This window comes from Brachypodium distachyon, chromosome 1, assembly GCF_000005505.3.
Source record: "Brachypodium distachyon strain Bd21 chromosome 1, Brachypodium_distachyon_v3.0, whole genome shotgun sequence".
Taxonomy (NCBI): Eukaryota; Viridiplantae; Streptophyta; class Magnoliopsida; order Poales; family Poaceae; genus Brachypodium; species Brachypodium distachyon.
The window spans coordinates 50708714-50723836 of NC_016131.3; the positions used below are offsets into that span (position 1 = coordinate 50708714).

A 15123-nucleotide genomic window follows, 5' to 3' on the forward strand; every position below is an offset into this window, starting at 1 on the left:
TTGCTCCCCTGTTTCTTTTATGATCTCTCTTACCTTCCCTGGTGGCTGAGAGATTCTTGCAGTAGGTGTACCATGCTGTCTTCTGCAAACTTACAATGAATTAAAACTTTACTCTTGCTGCAAATACCATGTGAACTGTGATGTTTCAGCACCTGTTTGGCCTCCTGTTTATTGCCATTTAACAGTAGCCTTCTTTTCTTTATGACAAAAAGGCCCCACGATTATTTACATTGCAGCCTTTTGCTTCTTTTGATGACTATCGATTCTTACCACTGTAAAGTTTTTACCAGTCACCAGGATATGCCTAAGAAACTTAGCAGATCACTGACAATGTTCCAAAAAGTCACGCAGCCTCATCAATGTTCAACTTTCTGAGAGCATCAGGTAAATGAACAACACATATTGTCACAAATCTGGAGTCTGGAGAGGTATGACACATCTCGTGGAGGTCACTCTTCGCTTAGCTTATGCCGTTTGAATTACTGTGTGAAGCAAAACAGTTCTGATTCTATAATATATCTTTTTATGCTTGAACTGCAAAATGGAATCCCAATTTCATCAACAAAGAAGAAAACAATGACGGTTTCTTATATCAGTTTTAATGACGTGGCTTGATTTATTATTTTCCTGGAATCTTGTTTTTACTGTTCTGCTGAGATAGAAAGTGATTACTTGGTCAGGTTTGTTTGCATTGCTGCTGGACGGGATTGTGGCTGAATTCTGTATGCCCCCCTGTATCAAGGTAACTAACACGTCGTCTTATTTCAAAGAAAGACTAATTACTTTATAACCTGAGAAAATTCTTGCACTTAATGAGTATACCTGCAACAAAACTCTGCTGTGTAATGCTGTATTAGCTCTGGGCAAGACAACTAAAATATGGATAAGTAGTTAAGCAGATCTTGTTTCGCACTTCGAAGTTTGGATAAGTTCAGCACCCTGCATTGGGAAGTCAATAAAGTAACAAAGCACCACTGGGAGGTGCTTGGGGTTTAGGACAAACAACTGTGCTCACGCTTAAAAGTAACTCAACCTAGCCTTTTCCATTGGGGTTCTTTATCCTTACTTTTTTCTGGATGTTTGGTCCCTGGTGGAGTAAACAGCAATCACTGAGGGAAGAAGCATTGTCCCCTTCCTGGTTGGCCCCCAAGTGAGCTCCACACCACATGCGTGCTTGCCCCTCCCTTGAGAGCTAGTCCCGTATATATTATTGCTTGCTTGTACCTAGGCACTGGTCTTCATGTGTGGTTGTGTCTATTCCCAACTCGACTCATGAGTATATTGCATTGCTGCTGGGCCAAGGTTGCTGTATGTAAGCATGCCGCAGTAATTCCAGGCAAGATACACACGGCAATTATTGTTGCATTTGCTGCTACTGTAGACGGTAGCATTGGTGTTCCCGATCCCAGCAGCAAGAGCAAGGGCAGCCGAGTTACGACTAGTTTCGGAATCAGGACTCGGCCCAATTTTCCTTTTAACCTGATCAGTCCGCCAGGTTATATTCAGTTTAACCAAAGCTTTCGGAAACCATGATAACAGTTAACTCTGTTGCAATATATATCGTTAGGACTTATGTGGGTCTATATATATACATGGTTATGATAAACAGTAAACCATGGAAACAGTCTGTAGTCGATTTTTTTCCTGTATTGTGTCACATGAGGGCTGAGGCACCACATAGTTTTCTTTATATAATGGGAAAAGCTCTCCCAGCCTCTGTATCAAGAGATCCACACATCCAACACAAGTATTTTGAGATTTTGGGACATGTTTTCTTGTTGAAAATGTGCTGTGTTTGTTAGTATGTGATGCCTGCGCATGTGGCTTGACATCACCAAAATGAAATCAAGTATGCTTGCGTTTGGTGGCTTCTTCACTAAGCATGGTCAAAGGTGTGGGCACGTATGCTTGATCATAAGATCAATCATGGCACCAGGGAGTTTAGAGTTAAGACTAACCTAAACCGATGGCATCTGGAAAGGAACACCTGTATTCTTATGGCTTCTCGCAGTCCGCATACCCCAGGTAGAAAGAATAGATCGAGCTGAAGTTTTTTTGTCTTCTTTGTTTTCCCAAGTTGCACTCTATTGACGATTCTGTGAATCAGATATTTCATTTCCCTTGTTCTGCAGCTGTAACAAAGCTATTTTCCAGAAGAAAAATAGCATCTTCTTGTGGAGCTGAACAGAATGGAACAGAAATGGCATCTTGATCTGAATTGAGTGGCGTATCCTGTGGATCTCAGTGGTTCGACTAATTTCTGAGACAGATGGAATAAAATAGGGTGATCTTGTTACGTTTGGCAAATGTTGGATCTCTGCATTCATGATTCCATGATACATGCATACTCCTCCAGCATGGGATGAGCACAATAATGAAGTAAGTACAAGGATAATCTTTCCTTCATTTTGTACAGTTTCTTAGTTTCTTATGCAATAGCTGGAGAATTCTTTGTAAGAACGTCTAGATGGGTAACATATATAGGATCTACTTTTTTTTTTGCTTGGGAATAATAAGGGCATATGCATCTTGTTCAATAGTATATAACACGCTAGATATGCAGTGTGAAAACAGCATAGTAGTAGTATATATGTAGGATTAATTAGGGAGATACACAGAAGGGTTTGCATGATGGGTCTCACATGAGAGCTTTCACGCAGGCATCATTTTATCTTGCTCTACAAACAAACATCACCATCGATCTCTCCTCTGTCTCTCTCTCTACTTAATTATCCCTCCCTCATCTCATCCTCATGCACGTTCCTGCCGACCTGGTTCCCAACAACACTCCTCCTGCCTTTTCCACACCTTCTTTTCAACCTCATACACGCGCAAATAATTATATCATATTGTGTTCCCCCCCTGCCCTTTTTCTTCTTCTCTGAATCCACAGCCACTGACATGCTGGTCAGTAAGACTTGATGCATTGTGTTTCTTCCATCATGCCATTTGCTTTCACACAAACTGAAACAGCAGTGAGTGGTGAGAGGTGTGATATGCATGCATGCGTGCATTGCATGGCTGCTTGTAGTGAAGTTGTGTGGTTCGTTCTTGCATGCACTATATAAGCCAGCCAGCCAGCCAGAAGCTAAGTTGGTGGGAGGCATGCATGTCTTTGGTTGCCTCTCATGCATGTTTGCCATCCCCTTAAAGCAACGGCTCCCCCTGCTTGCGCGCCCCGGCCGGGCCTTCGTTGGTACCACTCGATCCCATAAGAGGTCGCTATCTCATCTCAAGCTTTCTTGTCCGTAATGCTGTCATCTACTTGCTGCTGAGCTTCACATCATCCCTTGGCCCATAATCACCAGCATGTTCTCTCTGGTAAGTATTCATGCATAACTATTCCTCCCTTCTTTTGCCACGTCATTAACTAACCTAGTTAATATATATCGCATGGTTGCTCTTTTAATAAATTTTACCTGATGGCTCGAGATATATGCAACCAGGCTAGAGACCTAGCAAGATTATCTTTGTAGATATATCCTTCTGAAGAAAATGATATGCTTTGCTTTTAAATTCATTTCTTACCTTAATTAATTTGTATGCAACTATCTGAATGTAATCTTATGAAAGTAGAGTTATTGTTTTCCCTGATTGATAGAGCTATACCTTGCTCCTTCTCAAGGGAAGTTTTATGAGTAGCTAGCTAGTTGGATGGCAGATTATCCAAACCTGTCATAAACTCATAATGTTACCGCTCCATGCTAATATGTAGCATGGATAATTTTCACCCATCGTCGTTTTCAAGTTTGTTGAAGTGATTCACACATGACATGTGTTTATTATGTATGATGTCAAGTTAAGTTGGGGTTTTTCCTCTTTAGCATACTGATCTAACATGATAATCACTGTTTTTGAACTAAGCTGTTTCTTTCCAATCAAATTTGTAAATATTATTGTTCTGCTCTAGAACTGTCCGTTCCCTGTGACTATATGACGTGTGTTGTAGTGAGTTATGTGTTATCTACTTCAGTACTTGTTTTCGGTATCATTTCTGTGCTAGTAGCGAGAATCTTGACAGAGACCAACATTCCTCACTGATTCCATGAGTTATTCCAGGACTCTGCCTGGGAGAATGCCTGATTGTATTTCCTTGTTGATGTAGGTACTCTCATAGTATAGTAGAACATAACCCGCGTTGAACTTGATAAAACAATGCAAAGAACATGTTAGACTAAAATTCCTGGTTCATCATTAAGAAATAACTGAACATGCATCCAGAGACCTAGGTAACTTTCTAGGTGATACGCCTGAGCTGCATATAATCCGAAGTTGGTTTTTGTCTATCCCATAGCCCTTTGTTTACATGAAAGAAAGAATTAGCAGATGATGAGCTGAATGCATACTCACATGCATCCATACAGAGAAGAATGATGGCCCATCCTTTGGACCACAGAGGTAGAACGATTAGTCATCCTTATTTAGATTAAGTAAGTGTCACACACAGTATTTAGATCTTTTCTTGTTTATTTCAATGTAATTTAATGTTCTTCTGTGATCTACTTGTTCTTGATAATCTCTATACTAAATTAGCTGGTAGATTTTAAAATTGTTACTGTACTTGTATCGAGAAAAAGCATGGAAGTACTAGAAACATTTAAGGCCACGAGTATATATAAACATCTTCTTAGAATCATAACAAGGTCAAGTTCTTTTTTTTTGCGGGGTGATAACAAGGTGAAGTTGATCTGCTGAACTTTTTTGTTCTATGACACGTGGTTTATAGCAAGAAAATCCTATAGGATATGTTTTATCTATAAGACAGTCCTTGTGTAAGCCAGTTAATTCTTCACTACTCTGTTGTACACATGGTCTCAGCAGGAAATAGACATTTTGGTAGTGCAAATGGCATGACAGTAGAGCATTAGACACTGGTGTAGATGAGACAATTCGTTTTTTTTGGGTTTCATAAAACATATGTACATTATATGCATTATATTATATATATGATATGATTTAAGAATTTTGAGTTAGCAAAATTGTCACGAAACTATTTCTCTTCAGGTAAAATGCCATGTAAAAAAGAATATAAATGAGCATTGATGTTTGTGCATACTGGTACAGGCATGGTTGTCAAGTTCATTGAAAAACCAACAGCTTATACAATCGCATCACCTTCTACAAATCATACTTGATGAAGTTTCTATGTTCTCCATGCTCTTATTTCGTATATGTAGCAACACGGTGATCATTATATTTAGTACAACGCACTGAAACACGTAAGCAGCGTACAGTACTACACACATCATATTACAGTCTTATATTTACATGGTACTATGTAAATCAAATTACTTATCTGTCCAATAATTGATATCACATGATGATCATCATCATCCTTATTATTATAGCTCCTTAAGATAATAATTATGTATGAGATACTATATTTGATTAAGGGCATCGTCACTTCCATGGATCAACTTGACTGCTTGATGTCGAGGTGGACGCATAATCAGTTGCCCCCTCTTGCTTCTCGTTGAGCTGAAGAATGCCTCCATCAGTATAATCTACACCCTTGGTCGCATCATTACTAAGCTGGGATGCAACAAACTTGTCCAGGACTCTCCAGTCAGTAGTGGATTGGTCGACAGCTGCATGATCGATAAGTTGAACATGGTGGTGGGCATTGACTTGGTGATCATCGGGCGATACCAAAAGAGAATGGAAGGAAGATGTCTCTAGGTCATGAGGAATAATGGTGCTGAGGACATCGTGATGATGATGGTTTGGCATTTGGAATTGTAGCTTCAGTTCCCTCTTGTAGGTGTTGTTGAGCATCTGGAGGTGTTGTTCTTGCAGCGCCGCCATGCTGTGGTGAGGGGGCATTATTCCGTTCATCGTCGGAGCGTTGAGGTCATGCATGAAGGGCCCATCGTCATCGACATACCAGCAGGGTGCATCATGGTCCAGATCCCTTCTTGTTGCCGGTAATCTCTTCTTGAACACCCTGCATACTACCCAACCTTCTTCCTGAAATTAATCAATATACATGGTCAATCGATCAGGTTAGCTGGAGGGCTACTTAATTTAAACACCGACAAACAACATTTGGGAGTTGAGACAAGACGTAGATGTATAAATTGGAGTATAGCTTAAAAATTGCTTGCCTGTGGAGGGCCATTCTCGTTGGTCTCGAGGCGGTACTCGTGCATGATCCAGTCGGACTTGTGGCCATTGGGAGCCCTGCCTTTGTAGTAGACGAGGGTCTTCCTCATGCCAACCAAGCAGTGCTTTGCATAGATGGGCTTGTCTCTCCCCGTCGCCTTCCAGAACCCCGCCGCGGTTGCCCGGTTTGTCCGAGTCCCTGTTGGGTATTTCTTGTCCTTGTGGCTGAAGAAGTACCAATCGCTCTGCTCCTCCTCAGGACCTATCCTACATTTCTCTGCATATAGGAATGAATGAAGGAATGTACACATGATCATTTATAAATTATCAAAAATATTTCAAGACACTCTTGGATTGATATCTCATTGGTTAGACTGATTTATATGCTGCATGTGTGTTGTGTGTCAGTGTGTGTGTAGAAGGCAGGTTGGTTACCTTGGAGATCCCATGGTTCAATCTTGTAGAGATCAACATCTTTGATGACATTTAGGTCAATCCTTCTCGAGGCCACCTTCTTGCGGAGGTAGTAATCCACAAGCTCCTCATCGGTCGGGTGGAACCGAAAACCTGGAGGAACCTGCTGCTGCTGTGTACTGTTACTCATGTCGATTGATGCGCGATACTGTCGGAGCCTTTCCTACAGTTCGCGGTCAATAGATCGACGCGCGCCGACAGAGGATGTAGTCCAAACTATATATTCTATATATTCCTGCTGACAATAAATATTTGTACCTATATATGAACACAAGCTAAATTAGTCATCTGTTCCATGTGTAATTTATGTAGATCTTTGATGACAATTAGTATGGATCGAGTGGGAGGCGTGCATGTGATAATGGATGGATGGATGGAAAGTAGCAGGAGTAGTAATACGGGAGCAAGCAAGCAAGCAGCAGCATGATCATTTGGAGTGACGCATGCATGCAGGCCTTGAGAAGCACCACTCATTGCCCCTTGTGGAATGTTCCCTTCATTCTAAAAAGCTAGCTAGCCAGATCTCATCATGTATCATGTATGTACATATATATCTCCCCAGGGTAGCTATACCTCTAGCCGTGTATATCTAGAGTACTACTTGTATCACTTTGCACTCCTTAATTCATCACTAGCCGTGTAATCGCTTGTATTAACTGGATTGTTTCCGAGTCAAGTTACGCATGCATGCATGCATCTATGATCATATATGCCATAGCTAGCTGGTGCATATATATGCCTGACTTGAGATCTAACTAATTGGAAGCTAGTTCTGGCGATCGAATCCATTTATAGGATAAGTTTAACATACATGCATGCATATATGTATCATGTACATATAATTGTACGTACAAATTAATGAGCACAGCCATGTGTGCACAAGGAGAGAAAGTACATACATATATGCTTAAATGATTTACACCAACGTCGTTCAGGATTTTAACAACATATGGATTCGATCATCATGTGCTTAATTTGCAATGTAGATATATCCTTCACGACAAAATTTATGCATGTTATGTACTCCTTCGGATCCATAATATATAAGTGTCTTGAATCTAGTACGAAGTTGTACTAACTTAGTACAAAATCCAAGACTTATTATATGGATCATAGGGAGTATATAGGTACGCGTATGTTTTCTCACGATCGAGAAGAATCAACCTAGCATCGATTATTTAGAGCAAATATAAATGGATAAAACACACTCTAGTCTAATTTATATTTCCATGTGTATTGTCTACAAGAAAATTAAAAATTAAAACACACCATATGTGGGGAGCAGCAAATCATATAGCTATAGCAAGCTTACAGCTACCGAATCATGCAAAGTACTTCAAAACTTGTAAACAAAGATCATATATATCTGCTAAATTTAAAGTTGTGCATTTCGTCAACACAACAATTAATGGAAAAAAACGAATGTAAAAAAAGGATGAGCATATCAGGACCAGTTTGGAACTTGGATCTTAAGGGAAGGTCTACATATACATACTTAAGATGGATGCAGATAATATTCCCTATAGTACTATATATCTTTGTCTGATAGAAGACAACTTTTGTTGAATTTTTGCATATCAATCAAACCGAACACATCTGCTATGTTATATATACCTAATGACTGACAGATAGAGTTCTACTTCTATGCATGTAGATGTAGGGTTCCACAGGAAGACACATTTGTAGGATTTCTTGTAGGAAACCTGAATCTAGGTTTTTGCCTGAATGAATGTACACGGAGAAAATGAAACGATCGAGATAGATGCAGGATGCAGACATGCATGCAGTACATATACCTTTATTTAATGACTTTGTTTGGATCGAAATCTTGGTGAGAGATATGTGATGAAACCTTGCCGAAATCCAGAGATCTATATATGTAGCAGAGATAGCTAGGAGACAGGGATGGACTTTTGTCTCCAGCTGCTATGTATCTTCTTCTCTTGATCTTTCTGATCTGCTTTTAGGCCTAACTCATTATCTGGCTCAGATCCCAAGAAGAATGTCGAAGAGCACACGTACAACAAACAGCAGCAACGGCGTCAGAGAAAAAAGTTTCAGAATCTCAAAGAACAGATTAAACACAACACAACAAGCTAGAGAGCTGAAATGAATGGATCCAAAAGTATATCCATCTGTGTGTGCATGAGAAGACACAAGGGCTCAGCATCAGTCTATCTAGAGACCTACCTGCTCTGCCAAAAGGCTAGCTAGTTCATCTGCATGCATCAAAGGTAGTTCTTGGCTGGCTGTTGATTACACTTGGATCTTCTTCTTGTTCCCCTTCCTCAGCTAGCAGCAGCACATGCAGAGAGAGCTGATGAGCTGCAGCTGGGAGGAGAGGAGAAGGGTTTGCAGCAGAACGGGAACGGGGAGCGAAAACGGGATTGGATTGAGATCAAATATTGAAGGAAAAAGGAGGTCGAGAGCTAGCTACCACGCAAGTGGATGGATTATACTAAAGAAATATCGGTGCACAATCTGATCTGGCCGCCATGAATATATAGAGACAGTAAGACTGAAAACAAGCTAGGCTAGGATCGATATCGATCGATTAATATCCAAGCTAGCTAGGCAAAGAATGAATTGGCCGAGAGAAGAAGATGAAAGGGAGAGAGGAAGATTTTGTGGTACTAGGGCTAGGGTAAAAGAATGGGTCGATGGAGGAGAGATGCAGAGAAAGGCAGCTGAAAAGACGGTGAGTGTGAGGCTTGAGGGGTTGAGAGGAAGAAGAAGAAGGCGTGAGAGAACAGCGACCTTTCTTTTTTTTGTCTAGTGTTAGTAGCGTGTGGGACCCAAATGTGGGACCCACGTGCAACACACGCAAAAAGGGCCCGACCACCCACCAAACAAAAATCCCTCCCGTCCACCATTCTTGCCTCGCGCCATCATTCCTTCCTTTTTCTTTTCTTTTGCTGCATGATTTTTAATTACTTTCATCCAAAAAGGCCACACTGGGAATTGCTACTCGATCACTGCCGTTCTAGCTAGAGCTAGGGTTTGTGGTTCCATCCATCTGCGGCCATGTAAACACTCTACTAGCCAGTAATAGATTATACGTCCGGTTTCTTATTCATGAAAAATTATAAATATATATACCGAAGGTCGAAAGTATATATTGATCGTTAGAAAGACACTTTCTTGAACCATATTTGTATTCAAAAGTCGACGATATAACATGAATGTCTCGAATCGGTTTGAAATGATGTCCAAAGGCGTGTGTAGCTCCTCTTCGTCGCGTCGCTCCTTCTTTTGCTTCCTTGGCCTTAGCAGATGCCTACACTTCTCCCAACTTCATTTAGATCCCCACCCGCTCGGGTTTTGACGCATCACACCGTCGGGCGCTTCTCTGGAGGCGAGACGGACACTATATCTAGCTGGGAGGAGGAGACGGTGTGGATCTGTCGACGTGCTTGTCTAGAGGAAATGATCTCATCTCCATATATACTATCTATAGGGTTGAAAGTACGTCCAGAGTCTCGGGAAAAGAACCTTATGAGGCAAAATTGGGACTTGAACAGGACGGCAAGCCATGGGGATTTGATCTGTATGGTTTGGACCTGATATTTTTGTAGACCTACACTACTACAGAAAGGGTTATCAGTAACGGTCGAAAAACAACATCAGTAACGGTCGGGGCCGCCGTTACTAACTACGTGTTACTGATGATATCCATCATCAGTAACGGTCGCTCCAACCGTTACTGATGTACCTATCATCAGTAACGGTCTCTGCGACCGTTACTGATGTACCATCATCAGTGGCGAGCGGCCCGACCCGACCGTTACTGATGAATACCATCATCAGTGACGGTCACGTTTCCGCGACCATCACTGATGATATGTACATCAGTCACGGTCGCTTTGCCACATTAGTGTCAGGCGAGCGACTGACACTGATACATTTTCAGTAATTAAAAATATAATTAAAACCATAGAAAATACACAGAAAAATATATATTTGAATACACAGCACAGAAAAATACACAGCCACATCATTTAAAGCATATAAAGAATACAAATGTATCTCACTACACGACATTGATTACAAAGTGTCAAAATTTCATAAAAACATATAAAGAATACAAATGTATCTCATTTCAAGTTTGAAGCTATTGTTGTGGGTGAACTCTAGTCACCACTTGTTCCACGCGTTCGTAGAAGTCCCCACTAGGCTTGATGACCTCATTGTTGATGAGATGGGCGAACTCCCTTTGAATGTTATACACGACCCATTTAGGTCGGTGTGCCATTGTCATTCGAGGCCGCCAGTACTCTTCCACAGCCGCGATTGACCCCTTCCACTCAGGCTTGAACATGCTGGCATTCTCCATAAGTATGTGATAGCAGTAGTAGCCATAGTACACACTGCTGGCCAGCAAGGGAACCTGTGGTTGTGGTGAGGCTCGTCTTTATAGCCTTCACCAGCTAGTTTTCCCTTGGTCGTCACTTTCCAGGCAGTGTTAATGAGTGATTTGATGGGTTTCCAGTACTGACCTCGAACACCCTTCTTCGGAAGTAGTGAATCGAAGTAGTACACCGCGGACCAAGGCAAACAAATGAGTAGTGTCACCCAATGGTCTCTGTTTTCAAAAGAAACAAACTTTAGTACCTAAGGGTGTATAAGAAAGATTGAATTAAAAAAAATGGTTCCATATATAAAATTCAACTTACTCCAAATTAAGGAAGAAGAGGATAAAGTCGTGGTCCACGTATTTCTCCAGACATGCCACCAAGTATTTATATGCCAGGATTCTTGAGGGATCCTTTTCTGGCTCAAGACCGATGTCACCGTAGTTGAACACCGCGGGCTCTAGAATGGCTACTTTTTTGACCTCCATTCGCCGCATTTCCCTTATTTGGTAGGCAGACCACAGCCTTAAGATGTTGATATCAAGCTTTTGGCGGTTGAAGAGGTGGAACAGTTCGTTGAACTCCACACCAAAGGTGATAGGACGTTCCTGAATGTTCCCAATTTCTTGGTCAAAGAAGCCATAGTCTCGTGGGATTCGAATATTGATTTGTTGGGCATGCTGTTGAGAACCAGCTGATGCTTGCATGTAGAACTGATGAAGCTCTTGCATCTCTCTGGACACGGCACGCAGGGAATCTTCGGTGACCATCGGTCTTCCAGGATAGTAAATAAGCACCCGGTCAAACTCCCTAGCCATGAAATAGGATCCGTCTTCGAATCTCTGACCTTGACGGGGGTTCTTCATGAGAATGTCAGGCCTATTGTCTTCCTAAACTCCAGTTATGTCAGGCACATAGTGCATCTCATCTTGATTGACATTGGAGGACTCCTTGATGGTCTTGCCGCCGCGCCCCTCTTTTTATGCCTCCTCTTATTGTCTCATGCCTTTTGGTCATCTGCCTTGTACTTGTCATCGATCTTGCGGCCACCCATGGACTCAGCGGCACCCAAGAGAGAGAAGGTAGGAGGGACGCTTCCAGCCTGTGCCGACCCTGTGGTCTGGCTATCTTTGAGCTGTGGAGGCATCGACATTGCCTGCTCTTCATCTCCGCCGGCATCAACAGGAGGAAGTATCCTAGGGGAAAGGCCAAGCGGCGATTGAGAAGTACCTTTGTGGGCGGACGGAGATGGAGTCATAAAGGGCCGGCGCTGGTTGTAGAGAGATACCAAGCTCCTAGGGCACATAATATGGTAGTTTGGACAACCGCCTAGGATATCCACGCCTTCCTCCGGAGGTAGCGGGATAGCATAATCACGATGGTCGTCGATGACGGAGTCCACCATCACACTCACTTGTGTGTCATTCATAAGAATGCCGTGCACCAGTGGCGGTGATTGTCTGGGCATCAGGCAGCCAATGGCACCTACAGACTTCCCAGGCTTGTCTACGTGGATACGACACTTCACCGGTGCCTGCGCGTAATAAGAAGAAGGCATATGTGTGTAAGATATTTATTCATGAAGGTAAGGAGTGAAAAAGAGTTTGAAAAGTATGCTTACAAGGATGTTGTCGCTCGGACCCGGATCGTTATATATCCCGGATGCCCTCGCTTGGGTCCAGTTGGCTAGCGGGGGGGTTGTCCATGCTAGGAGCCGGGCTGTAACCTGGGGTGTATGTGTCATCGTCTTCCATACGTGTGTCGGAGGCGGCGCTGCTCTTCAGCGGGGTGCTCTTTCGCGGGGGAAGAGGAGGAAGAGGAGGAAGGAGGTTCCTCAAACCTTCCACTCCTCCCCCGAGTATGGCGTCAAGGGCGGGGTGGTCTTTGGCCAATGCCGACATCAGATGATGGACGGCTTGCACTGCATATTCTCTTGACACCTCTTGACACACCATAAATGCCTGCTCTCGCGCCTCCGCCTTAGCTTGTTCTATTATTTCAGCAGAAGCGGGGAGCTTTTTCTAGACCCTGCTTCGCTTCGGAGCAGGCGGGAAATAATCATCCCAGCAGGCCCCTTCGCCTTCCCCTAGAACACGGCCCGTGTGCTCCGCCTTTTGCAAGCCGGCGGTCACAGCCAACTCCCACCTCTTGCTCTGCACGAAGTCAGCGGATGTTTCTGCCTTCTTGCTCTCCTCTCATTTGTGGGCATTTTCCTGTTATCATATAAGACAGGACGTGAGTATATATGGATCATGAGTGTCATAATTAACGCCGAAAACAAATTAATGCACGTGAACCCTTACCGTAAAAAAATTAACAGGCGGCTGTGCATATTCACTCCTCTGGTGTCATGTGCTGACGTGCATATTCTCTAGTACGTTGGTCCTCCAGCATGTTATGCACTGGAGGCATCCTGCCTGCCGCCTCGAGAATTCGGTCCTGCTTGCGCCAGACCTTCTTCTTTCCCTCTTTCCCTGCACTCTCTAGCCTGTGGTTCAAGGGCTTCCTCGCGTGCAACACCCTCATACGTTCACTCTTCGCAATGAAGGCAGGGTCAGACGATTCCTTCTTGGATTTTTCCCATTCGGCCTCATCAGTTATCGACGGCCATTTCTTCTTGATGATCTCATAGGGTTTGTGTTGGAGATATGCCCTAGAGGCAATCATGTGATGATGTTATTTCCTATGTATTCATGAGTTATTGTTATTGTCCTTGAACATCATCACTGATATGTATCAATAAATACGTGATTTGTTTATGAGACTATGTATTCTATGATGTTGTTCTAATGGTCCCTGGTCATTGAGGTTATGCGGACACATAACCTAGACTAGCAATGTGAATCAGTATGATGACTATGTTTCACAAGTCATAGGGCAAGGTGTTGCCGACTGATAGCATGGACTCGACAATGAGATTGTTGAGTCGGACAGACCCGCACTGAGACACAACGAGATGATTGTCATTTGTTAGTCTCAAGTACGATGTATATGCCAGTCCTAGACCTGAGGTCATCGCATGAGCTTGAGATGTGAATCGGCCTACTTAGGGGTTGCCAAAAGCTACTCCGTAACTGGGTGGTTATAAAGGTAGCTTTCGGGTTTGCTGAGAAGCATGCTGCGAGTCATGGTTGATCAAGATGGAATTTGCCCCTCCTGTTCGGAGAGATATCTCTGGGCCCTATCGAGTGATCAGATTCGGAAAGCATGGCCATGCGACTTGGGTTAAGTGTTATCCCGTTCGGGAATCTGTATCACAGGAACGAGAAGAGAGTCGAGCTATCCACAAGGATGACAAGCACTCGCCTTGAGCTCGACACACATATTGTGAGGCAAAAGGAACGTTGCATATGACACATTGTATGGTTCGTCAATATACCTTGTGGTTACTCGGGAGTTGGCACGTGCTGCTAGGCGCCGCTACCAACTATCGACTTGAGTCGGTGCCAGTGGACGAGTAAGGTGTTACTCGGATCCATAGTCCGAGCTCGTAGTCGTGTCCGTCTGACCGTGAACCTGTAGGGTCGCACGCTTAAGGGGATGGGACCGAATTGGATCGGATCCAACTCGTATCGGGCTTAGACTCCTAACGGGCCTCAAGTGTTGAAGCCCACCAGGGAGGTCTATATAAGTGGAGGAGGCATACCCGGTTAGGGTTACACCAATCCAGACGCGAGTTAGACTCGGCCGTCACACCTCCATGCCCAAAGCCTTGCGATCGGATCTAGCAGTCCGCCGCACGGAGTTCTTCCCTGTACGTGTGGATACCTTGGAGGCGCTGCACCTGCGGCGCTTGGACAAACTGTTCGTGGGATCGGCGAGGAGGAGCAGGCTGTTCGACTACTCGGCATCGACGCGCTACATCGACTCTACTTCCGCTACGGGTCTGCGCGTCTAGTGGTAATCTCGTGATCCATTATCTACAGCATTGATCCGGGCGGAAGCGGTAGAAATTTTATTTTGTGCTAGCGTAGCGTACCGCCTTCCCCAACAGTTTGTCCCTCCACTTTCTAGCGGTGGTTTTCCAATTAGCAAGACCATTCCGCACTGCTATGTTGACGGACGCTAGGAATCGCTCGCGCCACTCGTCAGTGACTTGGAACCTCCTTGCAACGTCCACGATGCACGTGTTTCTAACGACTTCGGAGATGTCACTCCACTCGTCGGTGATCTTGCAATATTTACGTGCAACGGC

The 15123-nt window shown here is 43.5% G+C and overlaps 1 protein-coding gene and 1 long non-coding RNA gene across 3 annotated transcripts; one reads left to right on the forward strand and one right to left on the reverse strand.

The window, feature by feature from the left end:
- Positions 1-208: 208 nt before the first annotated feature.
- On the forward strand, positions 209-2499 carry LOC112270137. Its single transcript, XR_002962497.1, has 3 exons — positions 209-384; positions 681-742; positions 2133-2499. It is a non-coding gene; the product is annotated as an uncharacterized LOC112270137 (long non-coding RNA).
- A 2669-nt stretch (positions 2500-5168) lies between these two features.
- Positions 5169-9287, reverse strand: LOC100840485 (NAC domain-containing protein 7-like). 2 transcript variants are annotated; one of them, XM_014899472.2, is made up of 5 exons: positions 8767-9287; positions 8373-8557; positions 6538-6834; positions 6105-6379; positions 5169-5967 (listed from the first exon to the last, which is right to left on the reverse strand). In XM_014899472.2, the coding sequence occupies exons 3-5, from the start codon at positions 6704-6706 to the stop codon at positions 5401-5403; spliced, it is 1011 nt and encodes a 336-aa protein (XP_014754958.1). In that variant the 5' UTR covers positions 6707-6834; positions 8373-8557; positions 8767-9287; the 3' UTR covers positions 5169-5400. The 2 variants fall into 2 exon arrangements, with proteins under 2 accessions (XP_014754958.1, NP_001304791.1); NM_001317862.1 differs by lacking the exons at positions 8373-8557; positions 8767-9287 and having other exon boundaries at positions 5387-5967; positions 6538-6706.
- Between the last annotated feature and the right edge of the window lie 5836 nt (positions 9288-15123).